The 22,519-nt window shown below is 32.6% G+C and overlaps 1 protein-coding gene across 1 annotated transcript; it reads right to left on the bottom strand.

Annotated features, from left to right (window-relative positions):
* Positions 1 to 3,559: 3,559 nt before the first annotated feature.
* Positions 3,560 to 11,161, bottom strand: spz6 (Spaetzle domain-containing protein 6). Its single transcript, XM_077439781.1, has 10 exons — positions 10,790 to 11,161; positions 5,950 to 6,062; positions 5,718 to 5,873; positions 5,511 to 5,645; positions 5,326 to 5,442; positions 5,082 to 5,247; positions 4,914 to 5,020; positions 4,646 to 4,838; positions 4,458 to 4,568; positions 3,560 to 4,383 (listed from the first exon to the last, which is right to left on the bottom strand). The coding sequence occupies exons 1-10, from the start codon at positions 10,808 to 10,810 to the stop codon at positions 4,276 to 4,278; spliced, it is 1,227 nt and encodes a 408-aa protein (XP_077295907.1). The 5' UTR covers positions 10,811 to 11,161; the 3' UTR covers positions 3,560 to 4,275.
* Positions 11,162 to 22,519: the final 11,358 nt, after the last annotated feature.

A 22,519-nucleotide genomic window follows, 5' to 3' on the forward strand; every position in this document is an offset into this window, starting at 1 on the left:
TTAATTGATTAATTGCTCAGTTATTAGTAAACAAGAACATCATTGAAGGCCTGAAATATACTCAGTAATGTCACCAGATTGAAAAACGACTGTATTATTTTCCATATTATAAAATACAACTGGATTTTAATTAAATTAAATACCAAGAGGAAAATACATATTTAATTTTTTAACTAGTGTTGTATCTGTGGCGGCTCGCTTATACGACATGGTCGAGTTTGGTTGCCTTCCTGCGAGTGGGGACCAACTCGGTTGGGTTCGGAGAGCCACTACTCACTCTGCCTTTAGCTGTCATATAATAAACACGTGCATCAACATGCCCAGTCGTCTCATTCGTTCATCCCCCATATATCCGATGAAATATCGTCGAATTGGTGGTGGGATATTAAGTTATTAAATAAAAAAAAATTAAAATAAATGTGTGGGTTTTAAACAGCTTAACCTTTCCTTACCGGTGATAGAAACATAGTCGACATTTACTCTAATTGTATGAATATCTCTTTAAATATACTAAATACAGAGTTCATATTTTGGGTATTCCTCAGCAATACATTAATGTATTAGATAGAATTATTATAATATACACGTATTTATCTGACGCAACAGAAAAAAATATTTTATCGAAGAATCGGGCATAATGCGCAAATGCAGTGTGTGTTATTACGTTTTTTCCTTCAGTCGTGTCCCGTTCTCGGTGCGCGCGTGTTGTTTTTTTCGTTTCGGAGCTTTTTTGTACCGTGTGGACCAGCACTTTATTTGTGTTTCTTGATTATTATATTGTAAATACGGTAATAATTATTTAATGTTATTTTTTTTTTAATTTGCTATGCTACGTTGTATATTATATTTATATTTTCAAAGACAATTTTAATATTTGAAAAAAATGGCTGAAAGAAATTTGATGAATGAAGAGGAATATGATAGCGATCTCGATTTTGAAATAAATGATAATTTTACTGATACGGAAGATTTTATTGAAGATATGGAAGATACAGATTCGGAATTAGAGGCCAGTGAAAATGAAGACGAAGAAGTGTATACATCGAATCATGGATTTCAATGGAATTCATTACCACCATCATCCTCAAGACGTAGAGAGTGCAATATTGTTACCGAAAATTCAGGACTTATAAATGGTAGCACTACTGTAAATACTATTAGAGAAATGTTCTCTTTGTTTATAAATTCAAATATGGTGAGAGAAATATGTGAACAAACGAATCGTCAGCTACATCGTACATCCACGAAAATTATCGAGCCGATATTGGCAGAAGAATTGCTTGCATTCATTGGAATAATGCTTGCGTCTGGCAGAAATAGGACCCGAAAATTAAGCTTAAATGAATTGTGGACTAATGACAGCGCTTTTTGCCAACCATTTTTTACGGCATCTATGTCTCGGGATAGGTTCATCACAATATTCAGTCAAATTCGTTTTGACGACAAAGAAACCAGACAAGAAAGAATACACGTGTCGTCTGATAAATTAGAACCTATCAGGACAATTTTTAATAAATTTGTAGAAGAATGTAAACGTAATAATTCTCCAAGTTGCAACATTACTGTGGATGAACGTTTGGCTACCTATAGAGGCAATTGCCCATTCCGCGTGTATATGAAGTCGAAACCCGGTAGATATGGAATAAAAATGTGGGTATCGGCTGACTCTTCAACAGCATATATATTAAATATACAGGTTTATACAGGTATGGTTAATAATTGCCGAGAGATAAATCAAGGGAATCGTGTAGTGATGGATTAAGTTCAACCGCAATATGGCACCAATAGAGGTGTAACAACGGACAACTTTTTTTCTTCGGTGGCATTAGCTGATAACCTTTTAGATAAAGGGCTAACTCTAACTGGTACCCTACGTAAAAATAAACGGGAAATTCCTAAAGAATTTTTACCATCGAAACATAGACTTTTACACAGTAGCTTGTTTGGTTTTACATCAACCAAGACATTAGTTTCGTATGTGCCAAAAAAAAATAAAGCAGTTTTGCTATTGTCTACTCAATTTCATGACAGTGAAGTGAGTAGTCATGAAGAAAAGAAGCCGGAAATAATAATGTTTTATAATAAAACAAAAGGTGCAGTAGATACCGGCGATAAAATGTTTTTATGGAGATGCTGGATATAGCTGCGCTAAATGCATATTTGCTATGGGCGCAGAAATATCCAGAATGGAAGGCGAATAACAGAAGTCGACGAAAATTATTTATTAGAGAACTTAGTTTGGAATTAGCTATGCCCAATATTGTATTTTTTTTATTTACGTTTACTTCTCATTTTTTTTTATCAATTTATGTATTTGTGTATTAAAATTATTATTGTGAAAATAAATACATGAAAAGTACAAATAAACATATTTTATTTTATTTGATGAAAAAATTGAATATATTTTTACGCATAGGTTTTGAATCTTCGCGTAATTCTGGCGGATGTGGCGTGATTTCTGATCAGCGAGTCGCGGAGTGGGGGCCTAGTGTTCGTCCTCATTTGGAGATGGGCGGCCTTCTGGGATTGTCGTTCACGCGTCTTCAATTTCATGCTTTTTAGATCGTTTTTAGCAGTATATTACCAATATTGATACATATATATTAATTTATATAGATACGGACTATTACTATAGTCATGAATAGAAGGAAAAATGGTTAAATATTCATATTTATCAGACTTTAAAATCACGAATTTCTAGAACGACTGAGTCGACATCACCGCTGCACGCGTAATTTTTTAGCACCGTAAGGGAAAGGTTAAACATGGCGAATCTAATAGTAAATGTTTATTTGTTTTTTTATTAAATTTATTTGAATCGAAAAAAAAATCGAATCGTCGCCATAGAAACTTTCCCAGCAGGTCTCAACCAAAAATACTTACATACATACATACAAACTTACATACAATGTCTCTTTCGAAATTATATATTAGATTTAATATTTATATTTAATTGTATGATATGAAAAAAATGTTAAAAACTATCTAAATGAATTAAGTATATTTTCAATAGATGGCGGTAAATGCTACGAGACTTGGCGCCATCTATTTGCGTAGAAGAAACATTGGTAGCAAACAGTATATATAGAAGTTTTTTTCTTTTGTTATTATATTCGTACAAGTTTTGTTCGTATAAGGCCACGAAGGAAATAGGTGGATAAAATTAGAAAAATATGGATGAGAGTTTCTCAAAACAGACAATTGGAAGCGTGTTGGAGACTTTTTCATCCAACAGTGGATGGTGAATGGCTGTAAATGATGATATAGCTCTTGCCGTTTTTAACCTACGCATTATTTTTCCACTCAATATATAAAGAGTCAAGAGGTCCAAACATTTTTTTTTGATTATACATATATTGCATTCCGAAGATGTAGTTCAATAAAATTCAGCTATTAATAACACATATTATTATTTATTTATTAGTGTTTTAGTATTTAAATTTCAATATGTCCATCCAGTTTTCATTTTTATTTTATTTTCATTTGCTTATTTTAAATTTATAACAGAAAATACGCTTAATTTTTATTCAAAGCTTTTAAAAATAAAATTCAAAATGTTTACACATATTATTTTATTGATACAATATAATAAATATCATTTTTAAGTAAAATACCTACATACAGTTAGTATTCTACTTCGAACACCATTCCTTACCAAACCGCAAATGAAAATTATTGAGTCCAACCTCTTAAATATTTGTGAGGAAATGGTAATGAATTTATTTAATGATCGCCTACATATGAAATCGTGTGATGTATTAAATACAAAAATAATAATAATAATAACTTAAAATAAAAGTAAAATTTACAGATTACTAAACAAGAGCTACAATTTCTTTTGCAATTCAGTCTTAATGCTAAACAGTACAATTTACTTACAAGTTATACATACCGAATAAATATAGTATGTCATATAACGCGACGAATAGGTTTGATCCAGAGAAATGTTATAATAACATTAAAACAATATTATAATATAACATAATAACAAAATTATAACATTTCTCTGGTTTGATCATTAAAAATAAATAAATTAAAATTATGGGGTGTTTTGGTTTTAAAGTTACTACGAAAATAATAAAATATAATATATACAGTGCTAATTATAAATATTCCTTATTGATTATTCATAAAATAAATTATTACCAGCTCCTCGATGTCATGTAATTGAATTTACAAAATTTTGAGCATTTATTATGATTTCGTAAACTCAAATTCGATAAACAGAATTACATTTTAATTTATATTAACGCTGAATATTATTTCAGATTTTGTTTATAAGTCTACGCCTCCTGATTTCTTTCGAACGTATCTTGCAAAATAATCTGGTCTCCAACATTTACAGGAACCCGGAACCAAGAACCAATCATAATAAAGTCTCACCTGAAAACATATTTCCAATACATCCAATTTCTTTATTAAATAACGTTTCAAGTCGATTAAATTAGAATTATTACCTGGAAGCAACCTAATTCATCGTGACCATCACAATGTGGAGGCTTATCTGTAGTTATTTGAGTATCGTCAGCTTGAAGACCAGCCCGTTTTTGTAAATACTGCTGATAAGCCTAAATGAGATTTAATATTTATTTTATTTTTATATTGATTGTTTTGTACGTGTAGTTTATTATAATATTTTTAATACCTGGAAATCATGAACCGGTGGTGGAGTAGTAGCTGATGATGACAATGGTGGTCTCGGCTTGCCACTACCTGGAGCACCACTTGGAGCAGCCAAAACTGCTCTCGGATAATGAAGTTCAGCTACTAAAAGAGAAGCCCAACGAGGTGAACTCAAACAGCCTCCTTCTAAGTAATGACATCGAGATTGCATACACCTGAAAATGGTCTCAAATTTGACAAAATTTTCGGTTTTTTTTTTTATTAAAAATGTGTTTTACGTTTAAATATACCTTGTCACTTCAATAGTTTGCGTGAAATAACCCTCGTACGGAATTTGAACTACGTATCTCCAAACACCTTGATAATTTTTAGCAAATACTGGTGTCGCATACTCCACCTTTAAAATTGAAGTAGAGTAAAAACAAGTTTAGAGTTAGAAAATGTGTCGCATTTCATACCTTAGCTGGACATGGTGTGGGTGGTCCTTCATATCTAGGTGGAGTAGTTCCTGTTGTTGAACCGGAACCTGTTTGATTTGGTTCATCTCTTCTTTCAGCGGCAATAGAACTGGGTTCTCTCGTGCTACTACTATCACCGTTTATAGCCTTATACAGCATGCAAAATCTATACATTTAAGTTTGCACATTATTTAAGTGTAACGTTGAGATAATAAACCATTGGTTTTATTTCCCCTGTACTTACACTCCACCACCATCGCAAAATTTACGACCTTCTCTAGTTGCATCGATGTCTCTGTGCTCTGGTCCATCTGGCAGAGGTGCTTCTCTTTTTTCACGTTCTCCATGATAGGGACTAATACTGAAACAATATCAGTGAGTGAATGTATCAAAGATAAACAAAATTTTGCCAGTTAAAACTTTGCATACTCATTGTGTCCAAACGTATCTAATGCTTCTTCCGCCGTTGTTTGAAGTTGAGCCACTCTTGGAAGTGTGTCATCGGCGCGAAGAACAGGCAATGTTTTTGATAAAAATTTCAAAGTTTGTTTTCGAATCAAATCACTAAAATGAAATATATAATTAATGTAATATCCTGTATTATAAATAATTCACGTTTTTCAATGGTGGACATACAAAGGATAAGGCTCTCCCGTCGAACCCTGGCCCATCGGATTTCTCGGTATGAGACCTTTATTTAGATCTCCACACAAATTGTGAGGTGATGCTCCTAGATTTTCTAATAGACCGGGACAATCAGATTGTACATGTCTGTACGGAGGAGGTCTTACCCTGAAATATTAAAATCCAGTCAGTAAAATACCCACACGTGTAAGAAAAGTAGCTCAAAATGACAATTTGTACGTACCTTGGAGGGACGGCACTAGGTGACTCAACAAACGCATAATAACCCTCTGGAGGAGTCTCCGAGGATCCTTCGCTCTCCTGCGCTAAAGCAATCGCCAACGCGGAAGCTAAACACTGGAAAAAAGAAGTGTTTAAAATTAAATTTGGAAGATTATAGCTTGTAAAAACATCACATCACGGTCATGTGGACGTCCCCAATAGCGCGTCATTTCAAAAACGGTACATCATGGTCGACGATGCGCAACTTCGGTTTGAGCCCGATGCCAAACAAACCGTGCTCAAATACCATAATCATTCATGAAATCGCTATTTGGTAATCATGCGAGTAAATATTCTAAATCCGGACCATATGATTTTATAAGCATTTATTAGTAAAATTACACTCTAACTTCATGGATCAAAAATCAACATATTATACATATTTCAATGAGGTTGGTTATTCTACACATTGAGCTATGTTTTCTATGAGATCAGGATGAAAACTAAGGTATTTATGCAGCTTCTGAAGTCACAAATAAAAATTGCTGGTTGAATTGAGCTTCATTATACTGGAATCCGACTGTCGAGGCGGACGAGAGGTTGTATTAAAATGGATGGGTGGTCGACGTGATATCCTTTTAAAGCGAAAACAATGTTGACATTCCCGTTCTTCGGTGCACTTGCACATGCAAAGTGTCCCTTTTGCAAAATGACCGGTGCGACAGACGAGATTCTAACGAGAACGAGGCGGAAGCTCGACCAGCTTCAGATGTAATCGCATGTTCTGATTTCAATTTAGCGAGTACAGCTGCCCGCTAAACCTGATTCGCTCCTTTTTGGTATGAAAAACGAAGATTTTCCTCCAGTACGACATTTACGACCGTATTCTCAAAATCATCACTTTATACATTCGGATGCATATTATAATATTCCGAACTATCTTAACGATTTGAATTCATATTATATTTAATTAAGAATAATGTGTTGACAAACACTAATGGTTTGTGACTTATATTCTAATTCCACCACCACATACATACATTTACATTGGATATTATGGAAGCTTGAACTATTGTGAAAGCTTGAGCTTTTTTTCTTAATAGGAAAGTATTATAGTACGAGACTGTGAGTACGTACATATATACATATATGTGCAATACTTATTTGCTCATATAAACCTCATTTTCATCGACAAACGAATTGTAAATAGATATATTTATAATATGTACCATAAGAAATAAAAAGACGAAATAGCTTATCTCCATAGTTACAAGAACATGATCAATTCCTTTTGGGTCTTACAATGAGACGTTTCATTTCATACTAACAACGTTTCTTTTACACTTAGTATGTCTGTTACAGTCGTGTTCTCAACGTTTTGTTCATGAACATGCACAAGTATTTGAAATGGGGAAATCCTATGAAAACCGCATTACAACGTGCCATGCATCCCGTTTCCGCTAATGTTAAAAATATTTCAACCCAGAGTAAGCATATCTATGTATATGTACATACATAGAGGATGGGATAAACGATTGAGAATACTTTTTAATAGTTTGTGCATGAACTAACTAGTTCGTTTGCCATTTTTTTTGCTTTTGTGTATATAATTATAGCTTTCCAGATTGGTTCGTGTATGAACAAACTAGTATACTCATGAACGAATGAAATTTACACTGGGACTTTAACATACCGATCGAGGGTTAAATCCATGGAGGGTTAGCGTCAATACGTTTAGCAAAAACACGATTTTAGAAATGGGTTTAATTTTCTATGCTTATGTAGAGGTTTAACGCCTTGAGCCAAATAGTTTGAAATTCGAACAATTAAAATGGTATTCTTATTATTACAGAGTTGATGCGTCAAATTTTCCAAAAGATGTCTGTTGGAATTTACGACTATAATTTTAGGAATTGGTCCGAATCCACATACATGCGTCTTAAATAGTATGTAAATAGAAAGAGTCAATCAAACGGTATCCACATATTTTGACATTCCTTTGGTCGACTATATGGATAATGAGGTCCCGCTATCTCGTGCCGTTCCTTTAATGCTCGCGCCCACTCGAATATACGACACTGTGTCAATTTGGTCAAAGGAAAAAAAATGCAAGACGTTAATTTTTCCTCGTTAGTAACCAAATCTGAGAACAGCGTCGACTTTGAGGGTCAACACCCTGCCGGTAGGTGGAAACGTCTCTTCGCGTTTATCTCGCACTAATTTCTAGAACATGTAGTAGTATGTAGTAGGCATTGCGCTTCCAATGTGACTCGCTCTGACCAGTACCGGTACAAGCGGGTTTTTACACATTCGCCATCTGCTCTGTGATTTTTTATTCAATTCAATTTTCTGTTTTTGTTTTTTATTAATCTCTAATGTGTTGGTTTCTAGCGTGCAAATCAATTAATATGAGAACGTGTGCGTGTAATCGTATCCGTACATACACTGCGTGTTCCAATAAGCCAACTGTCACTGTTTGGTATATCGATGTGATGTTTTTGAAAAAAAAAACTGTATAATCAAAATAAATGAGAAAGTCTATCAATCTGTAATGGAGAACCAGTAGCTGAAAGTATGTGATATTATAAAGAAATATTTTGATTTGAGGTTGAATCAAATTGAGAAAAACTTTATATTAAGTTTAATATATTCTGAATCTAATTTGTTGAACTTTTTTTATAACTTTTAAACTGTAGATAAATGATGCAACTCAAATCAATATCATAAATGATAAAATGAAATTTTTCAGCATTGAATTTATTTTTTATTTTTTCATATCTGTGTCCATTGCCTTCTAATTCCTTTTATTATTTTTTCATGTAAATTCGTAATCAATACGAAGTTATTTAATTTCATTAAATATGTGTTTAATATTAAATTAACTTAGGAATTAATTATGTAAATTTATTTCATTTAGAACATGTTTGCTAACATAACTGCATTTACCTTGCTTAGTGAAATTTCTGAAAACGTGTACATACATATAATGTATATTTATATTTACTAGTCATTAGCATCTCTAATTTGCTTAAATATAAAAATAACGCTACCGACACTGTCTCTGTAATACTGAATACACATAATAAATTGTTTATTGATGTTTGTAATTGGCCAGGAAAGAGTATTGATTGGGGTTTACCTGTTAGGCCTTTTTCATACCTGTTAGATATGAAATATAAAATAAAAAGTAATTGATTTCCCCTTATTTCGCAAAATAGTATTGATTTAATAAAAATAGAAATGTGAGCAGCTGTTTTTACTAGTTAACTAGTGGTTGTAGTTATATACCTAATAGTATAAAAAGCGATATTATTTTTAATTTATTATTAAATTCGAGACGCACCCCAAAATTGTATCGTTTGTATGTATGTAAATATTTAGGTACATATGTAGAAATCAAAGATTTACACGATCATAAAAATTGACGATGTTCAATCGATTTAGTTTAAAATGGACGAAAGATGAACAAAAGAAGTGCTAGAATAGTACCCGAGAGAATGTAAAAGGGTAAAAGGAAAACCACAAGGAAAATGGACAGACAAAACTAGGAAAATGTGTATGGTAAAATGAATGAGAGTTACGCAAAACAGACACAATTGGAAGCTTGTTGGAGAGGTCTCATCCAGCAGTAGATGGTGAATGGCTGTAAATAATGATGATGATGATATGAATATAATGATATCATTGCATATTGAGCTTTCCTGTTCATATAAATAATGACATTGCATGAAAAGTTTCAAAAAAAAAGCACCATTTAATCAAACGACAAACGTTCGCATTTCCATACACGTCATACAATTCAGTTTGATTTACGAACTTGATTGTAATTAAAGTATTACTTTATTAGTTTCACATACCAAGAACGACCTTAGAGGCGATTAATTTTATTTTCGATCTGACCTTAACCCAATTGTACACATCTCGATGACCGGCTCCAGACTGGTTGTTTTCGATTCCCAACCGGATTTTTGGGTAGGTACTCTTATTTGTACGGCTTAATCCGGTCGGTCAACAATCGTAATCACATAACGGTGAGATACAAATATTTCGATAACGTTGCGTACTATTACACAACTTCTAAAATAATGTACTTTCCTTTCGACGAAAGAAAAAATACTCATTACGTTCCACATTTCTTCGCGCTTATTACGGAATAATAGCTCATCGTGTGTACCATTCGAAATAAGCTAACCGTCGGAATTATCTGTATTTAACCCACTTACTTTTTACACAAACGTGAAATGTATAACATTTCTTTGTTTTTTCCCAAACTGGTGAATGGCGACCTTTCAAGATTAGGCATAATGATTTTGCCCGTTACGCCATTTCCATACTCGCGTAATGCAACGGTAAGTTTCATTTTATTATGGTAATTTTAATATAATCATGCGAATGAATTGTAAGCTTACACCTTTGTGCATATTTTACTACTGTTTGTTTTGTTTTATGTGTTATTACGTTATGATGGATTATGCGTGAGATGCATTCGAACTAATGGTCCATATAAGAACATCGTACTCAATTACTCAACACACGTACACACACACTTGATTCAATTCATTATAAATTTCAAAAAGAACAGTTAGTTAAAAACTACCTCAGTGACACATAAAGCGAATATAAATTTGAAGGCAACGCTAAAGTCATATAATATATTGAGGCTATAATAACGGTTGTTGTATCAACGAAATGATGATGAAAGGAATTTATGTCAACTAAATAGGCGACATTTTGTACAGTGCCATATTCAACAAACGAAAAAGAAAATAGAGTTTTCTTTTGTTTTTGTTTTCATATTAGTTACGTATCAAGTATGTTTTAAATTAAAATAAAATGATAATATTAAAAAAATTCATTCTTACCAATAATATTTTCGACTTCATTTTGGAAACGATTTAAAAAAATGTCTATAAATGTTCAACAATAACAATAATGAAAAATCAACAATGACACATAGTTCTGAAACGACCACTTTCACAGTTCAGTTTGAACGTATTAAATTTGGATTTGTTTTATGTTATTGTCATTTCTTGGTAATTTCACTATTTCCCGGAATGACGATCCATCATGCGCGTGTCGTGGAAGCTGTCGAATGGTTGACGGTTAAGTGGCTGATGATGGTCTGATGCAGAAGTTGAGGAGTAGCTTCCCAGGCCGGTCTGCCCGTTAGGAAGTGCGTTTGAGCACTGGCGGTCAATGCCGAGGTGTTTCTCCTTACAAGCCCACCTTACTACACCTGTATGAATCTCTTGATCGGTCGGTGGGAAGCTGAATCGAGGGCCCGTACAATAATATAACAGCATTAATCCAATTGTAAGTTAATTAAAAAAAAAATCCAGTAATTAATAGTGGCGGTTCGTCTATAGGAGCTGCTACACTGCAGCACGAAAAAATCGCATTTGTATACATTTACAACTTATGAATATAATTAAAATAAAAATGATTAGATATTTAACGTACTCTAAATCTAAATGCAAGTTGTCTAAATCTAAATGCGATTTTTTCGTAATTTTTCTGGGGGTGCAGCCACTGAATATTAATAACATTCAGTTCATAACTACCAATAAAAAATCACAATTAAGTTGTAGAATAGAAACGACTGTTGCATACATCGTATACCTGAAGTTTTTTTACGTAAAATTTCGCAGACTTAAAAATCATTATTAAATCATGGCTTTGTAATCTAGTCCTTCTCAGCTCATTTCATTCATTAGCATCAAATTTAATAATACCAATTAGTACTACTCGCATGATTTAGTACACCATTTCATTTATTTATTTATTTTTAAAACAAAAACAGAGACAAATAGCATGACAACGTACATAACACAAAATTGATACCAAAAAAGTTTCTAAAAAAAATTAAATAAAATAAAAACAAAAAAAGCATTGAATATGTATATAGCGGGTTTCATATATTTATGTACTAAGAATAATGATCAAATAATAGAAATTTAAAGCAAAAAATGGGTAATATTGTTAAGAATAAAATGGAATTACAGGAATAGTTGGTAGAGCAGGGACTAATGTGAAATAATGAAGGATTACGGAGGGATCTGATAGAGCATTGGAATAGGATCTTATTCAATAAATTACGACTAACATAACCAGCAGCATATGTAGACATAGCAGTTATCATATAATGCTTTGAACTAAGTGGTTTCCGGTTTCACATCCCACTGGATTCTGCTGGCCAGACCTTGGATTTGTGACTTCAGGTCAATCGTTTTCTATCAGATTTTGCCAATTTATCTGATTTTCATTGAAATGGTTCCAACAAATTGGCAACCTGACCCATTTTCTCACAAATCTCGAATTTTCAGCTATCTCGAATTTCGCTGAATTGTATAAAATGCTGCAAATTTACAAATTTGACCATTTTGTATTTACATAATTTGTATGTATAATACTAATAACACTTGTATCAAATGTACAACCTAATTCAAACAACCTAAAATAATTCAAAACCTCAAACAAAAAAAAAGGTATCTATCATAAATTTTCCTCCTAGATTATAAGGAAAAAAAAACGATCATTGGGAAGATTTGGAATTGCAGTACATACATATACATATACATACATATATTATACTCGATATAAAAGATTTCAAATGAATTGAAAAGCAAGACAAGAGCATTATGAAATTTAAAGGGCTAAGATAGTTTAAAAATTCCAAATTTATGAAACTACCCACTTTAATTCATAAATAAATTTTAAATAAAAATTTTAGTTACATACACCTGAACGGATAGATAGAGCAGTACACATTTGTATGAAAGTCCGATGTGTTTAAATGCACTACTACTTCCCGTATATGTGCTTACTGTGCGTATTGGTTTTAAACTTGCGTATTGAATACAGCAAGAAATTAAAATGTGTCCTTTTTATCTTATATTATAGATAACTTTTCATTCGAAGTATGTGTGTATATCTAATATATAATTTCGAAAGAGACTTTGTATGTAAGAAACATTGGTTGGGATCTTCGTAAACAAGTCAAAATTTCTACGACGAGTCGATTTTTTTTTCGATTCAAATAAATTGAATAAAAAACAAATTAATATTTACTATTTGATTCACCATGTTTAAGCTGTTAATATTACAAATACTGAGCGAAGCCGGGTAAAACAACTAGTATTATAATAAAAAATTGCGAGCTCGATAACAAAACTATCACGCCCTGAAAATATTTACCCATATTTTTAAAAACATGGTAAATTAACACTAGAGAGAGAGAGAGCACTAATTCAGTGCAAATTGGAATACAAAGTTGAGTCACCTCTGTGTTTTGAATATTCATCCTAATCTGAATGTTTTGAAGAGAGTGAATCGGAAGTTTCAGCTAAATATGAAAACATTTTTTTGTACTATAAATGCGCGCAATTAAGTCGTTAGATTAAAAAATGTTCGCGCACGAGCTTAAATACCGTTAAACATATTTGTGCAAACTAGTTGTATACATAATTTCACAATACATACATACATATAATACGTGACGTAATCATTACACATGACCTCGTTTTTAATACACATGTATTAAATTAACATTGACTTTGAATATTATTACACTTGAAGTAGAACTATGTACATTCGTCTATTCGCTAGAATTCATATACGAAAATATATCACCTTTAAAATTGTTACATATAAATCTGAAATTTTCTGACATAGCATACACTAATCCTTAAATTTGAAAATAAATGAGTTTGTATATTTACAGTCCGTATTAAATGTTTGTACTTGAATTGGAATTCACAATTCAGATGAAAGTATGCTGCACATTTTATGTGCATATAAGTGCATTTTTACTCTATATACATATGTATGTTAAACACATAGTTATAATAGATGAAGTTTTGTAATCATATAAAAATTGACCTCAAGATTTTAACTAGTTTAAAATCATAGTCGGTCACTGATCACGTGTTTCCATGGTTTTTAAAAAATTAGTGTATGTTAGAATGAATTTCTGTGGTTTTGGAGAAAATTCAAACACCGTTAATTCTATTACACTGAAACTTAGTATGATTTACTTTAAAATGAATCAATTCATTTTTTTACATAAAAATACATCCATCCGGAAGGTACATAATTATGGTAGACGCCAACTGCATAATGTCGCCTTTATGAATCCTAAATTTATTCATTTAACTTAATGAACATAAACCACAGTGTCTTATCCCAATATGATAATGTGGTCAGACATATGTATGTATATGTATGTACGTACACATCAGTGGCGTGCCGTGGAAATCTCTCTGTTTTTACCGCACAGTCTTACTTACGTGTATGCAAGCAGGATACAAGGGGACTCGGTATGACGTCACCTAGTTCCCTTGCATCCTACTCGCGCACACATTAAGTAAGGCTGTGCGACAAAAACAGGTTTTCACGGCACGTCACTGGTATATAGATACGTGTAATACAGTAATAAGAGCATGTATGAAATTTTAGATCATCATCATCATCTACAGCCATTCACCATCCACTTCTGGATGAAGGCCTCTCCAAAACGCTCACACTCGTCTTTGTTTTACGCAATCTCATCCATCTCACCCCACACATTCCCCTAATTTCGTCTACATTTTGCATTCTCTTGGGTACCATTCTGGCACTTTTTTATCCATCTTTCGTCCATTCTTCTAGCCACGTGGCCCACCCATTGGCATTTCAACTCTATCCACTATATCCACAACCCTTGTCATACTTCCACATATTCCACTTCCTGCGTTTCCTCGTTATGCCAAACATACAGCGTAGCATCTTGGCGTTCAATGTCAAAGTTTCACATTCATACATCATTGGCAAAAGACATTTTTCTTCAGGCAAAGTTTAATTTTAATGTAGTCCCATATATTACCATAGTAATTGAAAGTGTTGTAAATTCAAATGATGTTTTCAACATACATATAGCTAGGGCTGCCAGATTTATTGATATCCAAACCGGGACATTTTAATTGTATCCCCCCCCTCCAGGCACAGATGTTACAAGAATGATAAAAAACTTTGTAAAAAACGTAAACTTAACAAATTACATTTAAGATCCTTCCTTTTAGTAACTAATGTTTCCTTTCTTTTTTTCCAGTTTATTTAGCTATTTTAATATTAAATGAAATTAATTACATATTGCCAAAAAAGATTGAAAAAAAAAATATTTTCTCAGTCTCGTTTTTCTTGCTTTTTTAACCATGGATGTGATCTACGGTGAGATTGAGATTCGTGCATTTTTTTGCAATTTTATAACTGCGGGGGGGTCTGTATTTCTGAACCATGAAAGGTCAATAAGCAACTATCGAAAACCGGGACATTTGGCTGTCCCGAAAGGTCCTTTCGGTACGCTGGGACCAGAGGCTTGAAACCGGGACAAACCCGGAATACCGGGACGCCTGGTAGCCCTAAATATGGCAAATGTACAAGACAATGGTGCCCACGATGACATACATAAATGAATCATTGAAAAATAGCATGTGTGATATTTTCATTTTTGTAATATATCCTAGGCTAAGGCAGTGTAAGTTTTGAACATACATTTTTATTTAGATCAATAGTTTATAAGGGGGAGGCAATCGATGGGCGTGAGGGCTTCCAACGAAAGAGTGACAAATGATCAAAGTGACTTTTGAGTGATTCTGCAATTGCTGATACGATCGGAATGTATGATTTGCTCAGTTTGAGGTGTAACTTTTGGAGGCGCCCGACTCACCGTGACCGTTATGTTCGCAATGAGAAGGTGCAGCAGTTTCAAGCGAGGGCCGCGGGCGGCAAACGGCCTGTGACGCAACACGACCTTGTTCCGGCCGCGGACCCACATCTAGGTCAACTGGTCGTCGACAAAATCACGGATTCCTTGGTGTAGGGCTCGACTTGTGGTATTCGTAATTAGGTAAGTGTACTCGTAAATCTTGGGTAAAAACTACAAACCAATCTTCCGATCAGATATAAAACGGCGTCTTTTTTTTTTACACCACTTTCTTTAAATTCGTTGTTTTTATTTCGCACAACATTATAATCAAACTTTTTTCCTGGAATCTTTCTCGTCAGTGGCGTGCCGTGAAATTCTACCCATTTTTGTGGCACAGCTTGACTTACGTGTGCGCGAGCAGGATACAAGGGAACTATGTGACGTCATGCCGAGTCGAAAATATAAGTTTTTCAGCACACGCTACTGCTAAGTTTTCACGCTACACGCTACTTATCACGTGATACGTTTCTGTTAATAAAAATATAAATTTTATGGTAAGAACACATTCAAAAGTGCGGCATGAAGCACGTACGAGAACTCCAGGGGTGAGAGGCGTATCTTCATGTCATTATTACTCCATACGATATTATTGTTTCTTATACATTTCTGCCAACAAGTGTCTTAGTTATAAATAGGTATACTAGTAGCTATAAGATCCATGTAAAAGGAATTGAATTGGATGAACTCTAACGATACTATGAAAATATGTCTGTTGGTTTTTATTTATAAGTTACTAGTTGTTTTACCCGGCTTCGCTCAGTATTTGTAATATAAACAGCTTAAACATGGCGAATCTAATAGTAAATATTCATTTGTTTTTTTATTAAATTTATTTCAATCGAAAAAAAATAATATTCAACCAATCGAATCGTCGTTATAGAAACTGACAACTGACTTGCTTTCGATTCCCAACCAAAAATACTTGCAAACTTTCTCTCTTTCGAAATTAAATATCTAATATATAATTTCGAAAGAGACTTTGTATGTACATAAGTATGTATATATTCGTAAACAAAAAAGTTTATATAGCAAACCTTTAGCAATGCATTTACAACATTTGAACAATAAACGACACCTTGGTTATCTGGGCTCTAATGATGACAATTCAATTGGTTGAATATTATATTTTTTTCGATTCAAATAAATTTAATAAAAAAACAAATGAATATTTACTATTAGATTCGCCATGTTTAAGCTGTTTATATTACAAATACTGAGCAAAGCCGAGTAAAACAACTAGTTAGATATAAGAAAATGTTACCTAGGTACTTCAATTTATATTTGATAAGAGGGTTAGATTTATTTGAATATAGCACTAGAGGGAGCAATAAATTAACCGTATAGAATTTAAAATGAAATGATACAAGGAAAAAAATACATGTTATATGGAAGTCTTGTTACTTATAAATAACCTGCCAGATGAAATTAGAAATATAAATATTACTGATAAATTTATGTGTATATATACGTATCATACATACATATGTACATATATCAATCCTATTCCAGGTTTTTGCTGGAGTAAGCATCAACGATCGCTTCTTAAGTCACCTTCAGTTGGCAGACGATAGATATATGTAGTTTTAATAGCTTGCGATCCAGCTGACCTACTTAACAGACTAACACAGCTGGGCAGGGAAAGTAGGAAAGTAGGATAAAAAATTAACGTAGATAAGATCAAGATAATGTTCAATAGTTATTGCATGCCTGATAGCATTTCATTAGATGATAAAATAGTGGAAGTAGTAAATAATTATTTATATTTAGGTCAAATAATAGACCTGTCCGTTAGTAAAGACGAAGAGACGAATTTGGAGGAATGAATGTTGTTTTTAAATCAAAAATGCCATTCTACCTGAAGAAAAAGATCGTCGATCTATGCGTTATGCCAATGCATTAAAAAAAGTTTGGAAAGCTGTATGCTCGGTATAACGAGGAAAGACAGGAAGCGGAAAACGTTGGTGAGAAGTATGACAAGGGTAGTGGACATAGTTGATACAGTAAAGAGATTGAAATGGCAATGGGCGGGCCACGTTGCGAGAAGAATGGACAAAGGTGGACAAAAGAAGTGCTAGAATGGTACCCGAGAGAATGCAAAAGAGTAAAAGGAAGACTGCAGGGAAAATGGGTAGATGAAATTAGGAAAATGTGTGGGGTGAGATATATGATAGTTGCGCAAAACAGGAAGCGTGTTGGAGAGGCATTCATTCACCAGTGCTGAAAAAATTTACAAACATGTTTTCATTCATTTTTACTTACCTCATATTTTATATTTTTCCAGTACTTTAAAGCCGCTAAAATGATTTGCATACTGTCTACTGAGTAGACTCTGTTCTATGGATTTTCCTATTTTAACCATCCATTATTGAGATGTATCCATACAAAATTGACATCACTGTATCTTAATTATTGCCCCTTATACATACATATGTACTTCTCAGAATGCAAAAGTATTCAGATAAAAGCTCCCACCTAAAACATTTCATTGTATGGCAAATTCTCAAAAAGAAGATTTGAAAAAAAATTTATTCCACTGATTATTCATAATACTCTTCATATTCATAATACTCTTCATATTCATTATACTCTTCATATTCACAATACTCTTATCAAATTCATAATACTATTCATTATCATAATACTCTTCATATTCATAATACTCATAATACTCTTTATAATTAAAATATGCGTTATAATTGTATCTTTTTAATTTTATTCGGATTTCGAGTGCTTATAGTACAAGTATATAATATTTTTCATGATAATTATGTAACTCATGATCAATGTCATATTTCAAATCCAGTTCACAAAAAATCAATGTAAATTTGGCACATACATATTATGTATGTAGGTATATATGTATGTATGTGGGCACAAATGTATTACATAATTACTCAATATTGTTTTAAGGTATCTTCTATGAATTTTAATACACATTTAAAGCTTTCACACTATGTATATGATTGTACAACTACTTTTTACTCTTCTTATTATTATTACTATGTGAAAATTACAGTCTTTTTTCTATTAAAGTTTGTTATTAGCTGATAGTTAACGCGTTTGCTAAATAGCAAAGAAACATATTTATGTTAAAGATTATGGATTTAGTTTTTTTTTCTTCAAAAAAAATCTTTGAAGATCGAACTCAAAATTATATATTTGAGTTTGATTCTTAAATGTATGTATGTATACCATCCTTACTATTTTATTTTTTTTAAAGACTATCCTTAGTAATAATGAATTTTGTCAGATTTCATGTATATTTTTTGGCGTTCTACTTTCGCCCACGCTTTATCCCCACCATACTGTGTGGTACAAAAAAATATTCATAAACTTCTATATCTTCGATGCTATATGTATCTATGTATGTATATAATCAATTCCGTTATTTTAAACTTCGTCTATTCAAACAACCAACAAACAGAATTAACACATCGTAAATTCATATTTTTTACAGCAAATTTTCCTTATTAGAGTCATTCGATCCTATGTGCATTCTACCACTTTCTTTCTCGGCAATAAACTTAGTAAACACTTCTCAGAAGCATCGCAATTCGAACAAAGCAAAAAATACGCTCGTTATTCGGCTCAAAATTAGATCCACTAAAAGCTTCACAATGCACATGTATCATTATGATGAATTTGCAGGCAACTACCGTAATACGATATCGTATGAATCACTCGAAAGTCGGCTCACGTTCGACCGGTCGGAAAATCGATTCGAATTCGGGATAATCAGGACACGCTGCCACTTTAGTCGTGACGTCAACATCGAGATGCGATTCATGGGAGGCAGGTACATATTTATGTGGGTGGTTTTGTGCGAAAATGTATGTTGGAGGTGTCAGTTTTCGCAGTGGTAGTGCAATTGTTCCGCACCGGTCGTTCGGAACACAATAACAGTTCAGCACTGGCGCGAGCCAGGCATTCTGGGTCACCAGGCCATCAACCACACCGGTGCGCTTCCGTACCCACCTTTGCTCGATTTTCGTTTTGTTTTGCTTCGTTTTTATTATCCTTTTGTGACTATCGATGTATAAAAGGCCTTTCGCGGTATGCAACTTTCATCGAAACTCTATTTTGCATTTCACTACACATTTTTTGCACAGAATGCGTTCCGTCACGTCTGAATTGTCGTGCTGTGGAAAAGCGAAAACCATAGATGAAATACAATGTTGTACAACATTGATAAATGATATTTACATAGTTGCCTAGTGACTCGTTTGTAAATATGTAGGTACCAGAGAAATGTAATATTAATATAAGTGGCTTTAAGGTCTGACCGCACTATGCGACAACCGAACGATCCAACACTTCACAACAGTACGCCACCAAATATTGTTTGTATGAAATTGTATGAGACATAACGCACTGCGTGACAGTCGCATGACGTAGAACGACTATTCGACCAACTTTGACGCAAGGTGTCGTTCGTGACGTGACGCAAGTGTCGTTGAGTGGGGGTTGCCTTGCGACAATTATTCTCCTTCTTCATATCGTGACTTTGAAATACCATGTAGCCATAATCTTTTGGTTTTTCTCGACTGATCTTCTTCCTCGCATATCAGAGATACTATAATAGCGTCCGTTTCGTCCATCTTGCTCCGAGGTGCCGAACGAATGATTGACATAATTTACTGCGTAGTGTCGTATCGCTGTCGTTCAAGTGCAGTTTACCTAATATTGTCGCACACTGTTGTAAAGTGTCGGATCATTCGTTGACGCATAGTGCGGTCAGACCTTGTTATATTTTTGTCAAGTGACGGTTGTCCACAGACAATCCTAAATAATTTTAGTATCAGTCGTATTTGACGCTTGGTGCTCAAATACGACTGATAAAAACTTTATATTACTCGCAAGATGGGCAAGTGCATCGTTGAAAATTGCACGATGTATTCAAAAACACACAATAAACAACATGGGATACATTTTTATAAGTAAATTGATCATTTAAGTAACATATTATTCAATTCACATCGTAGTTCGACAGTTCGACAGACAAGTGTCATGGCGGTCATTCGACATTTTTTTCAGGGGTGGCACCTAAGAAATGTAAAAATTATTTTTAAATGAATGTAAAAACATTTTTCTTGTTGGCGCCGAATAATCAATTATATTAATAACCAATTATTTAAGTTTAATTAATATAAACATCGTTAATTTTATATTATACATATTTTTGTTGAATCTATACATTACACGTTAATTTAAGTTAAATAAATTAATAAATTGTAAATAAATCTTAATCAAAATAAAACACGTATATTTAATTATCAAAAAGAATTTTAATTCTGTAGTAATATGTGATTCTATATTGCATAGTTACGGAAACGGACGCTTGTTATTGAAACAAAAAATGTTTTCGAAAGGGCGATTCTATTATTATAAAATTTCTCTGGTAGGTACTTTTTAAATTGAAAGTCCATTAGAATCATAATAATTTGCCTTTTCATCAGTATGCATCCAGGATTTTGTCTAATGAGCTAATTATTATCAAGGAGGTGGTAGAGGTGGGGGAGGAGGTTACTTAATTTATAAAAAGATTATACATTAAAGAAATTTCTGTCAACGAAATTTATATAGAAAATTAACCATTCATCAAAATTCATTTCAAAATGCTAGCATTTCATATTTTAAATTTTGTAGGTATTTATACACTGTTTTATTTCATGAAGGCGTATTTTATATTACGATTCTTAATAGTAAAAGAGGTATTCTTGATTCTTCGCTAGAAAAATGTCACTGTAAATATACTCAATACAGTTTACAATAAGATAATTCGTCAGATACATATGCGTGTACATTCATAGTTCCAATATACATACATATGTACATATATATAATACTTGTTTTCAATACATTTAGAATCTGCCCAAAAGAATATTTAAAATGCGCCTTATTGAGATGAAAACAGTATATGTGTATATAAGATTTAAAAAAAAAACAAAATTTTCACGTGTGTATTTTTTGCTTTTATCTTATTTGTGATTTATTTGGTACGCAAAACTATGTAAATATGGGTACTCTGTAGTAATTTGTATGTAGTTTATGATTTATAATCAATCAGTTGGGATCGTAGTGTGAAAATGCATTTTACACACAATTATTTTATTTACAGATCTTTGACTTTTTAACATAATAAATAATTGTATAAAAAATCATTTATACATTTAAAATGAATACAGAAATGACTGAATATTATATAATATCACATGTATATCTTAAAATTATTTATTTATTACATACGACAAGCATAAATTCCTCTTATTTATAGTAATCACATCCACAAATAATAATAATAATTTTAGTATAATACATATTACACCGATATATTTTTACAAGTTTTTAATTAATGTTCTATTTCACAACAATATTAAATATTATTTTTTTAAGCATAGTTATTTACATAAATACATACACATTGAAACAATTTTATGATGTCCAATCTGCCGTCATGTTTGTACATTATTTTGTTTCGGTATCTTGGACACAAACCTTAATATTTATTTCGATTCTATTATAAGTTTATAGTTTTAGTTTTCGTCGTCAGATGCTTCCACAATTATTCAATAATTTTTAATCAAAACAGATTTACAACTATGTATACATACATACATAAAATTAAAAATGTTAATTCTGAAAGAAAACAACATTTTTTTTAATTTAGTCTCCACATAGACTTTTAACAGTAAATTATTTTACAATAATCTTTATTATATGTAATGTAATTTATATTATAATATATCATATTAAATGAGTAGGTGCATTAAAATATTAATCGATCGTATTATTATTTTACATTGAAAGCATGATAAATGACAGTCAAGTGTAATACAATAAAATTTGATTC

This window comes from Arctopsyche grandis, chromosome 10, assembly GCF_051622035.1.
Source record: "Arctopsyche grandis isolate Sample6627 chromosome 10, ASM5162203v2, whole genome shotgun sequence".
Taxonomy (NCBI): Eukaryota; Metazoa; Arthropoda; class Insecta; order Trichoptera; family Hydropsychidae; genus Arctopsyche; species Arctopsyche grandis.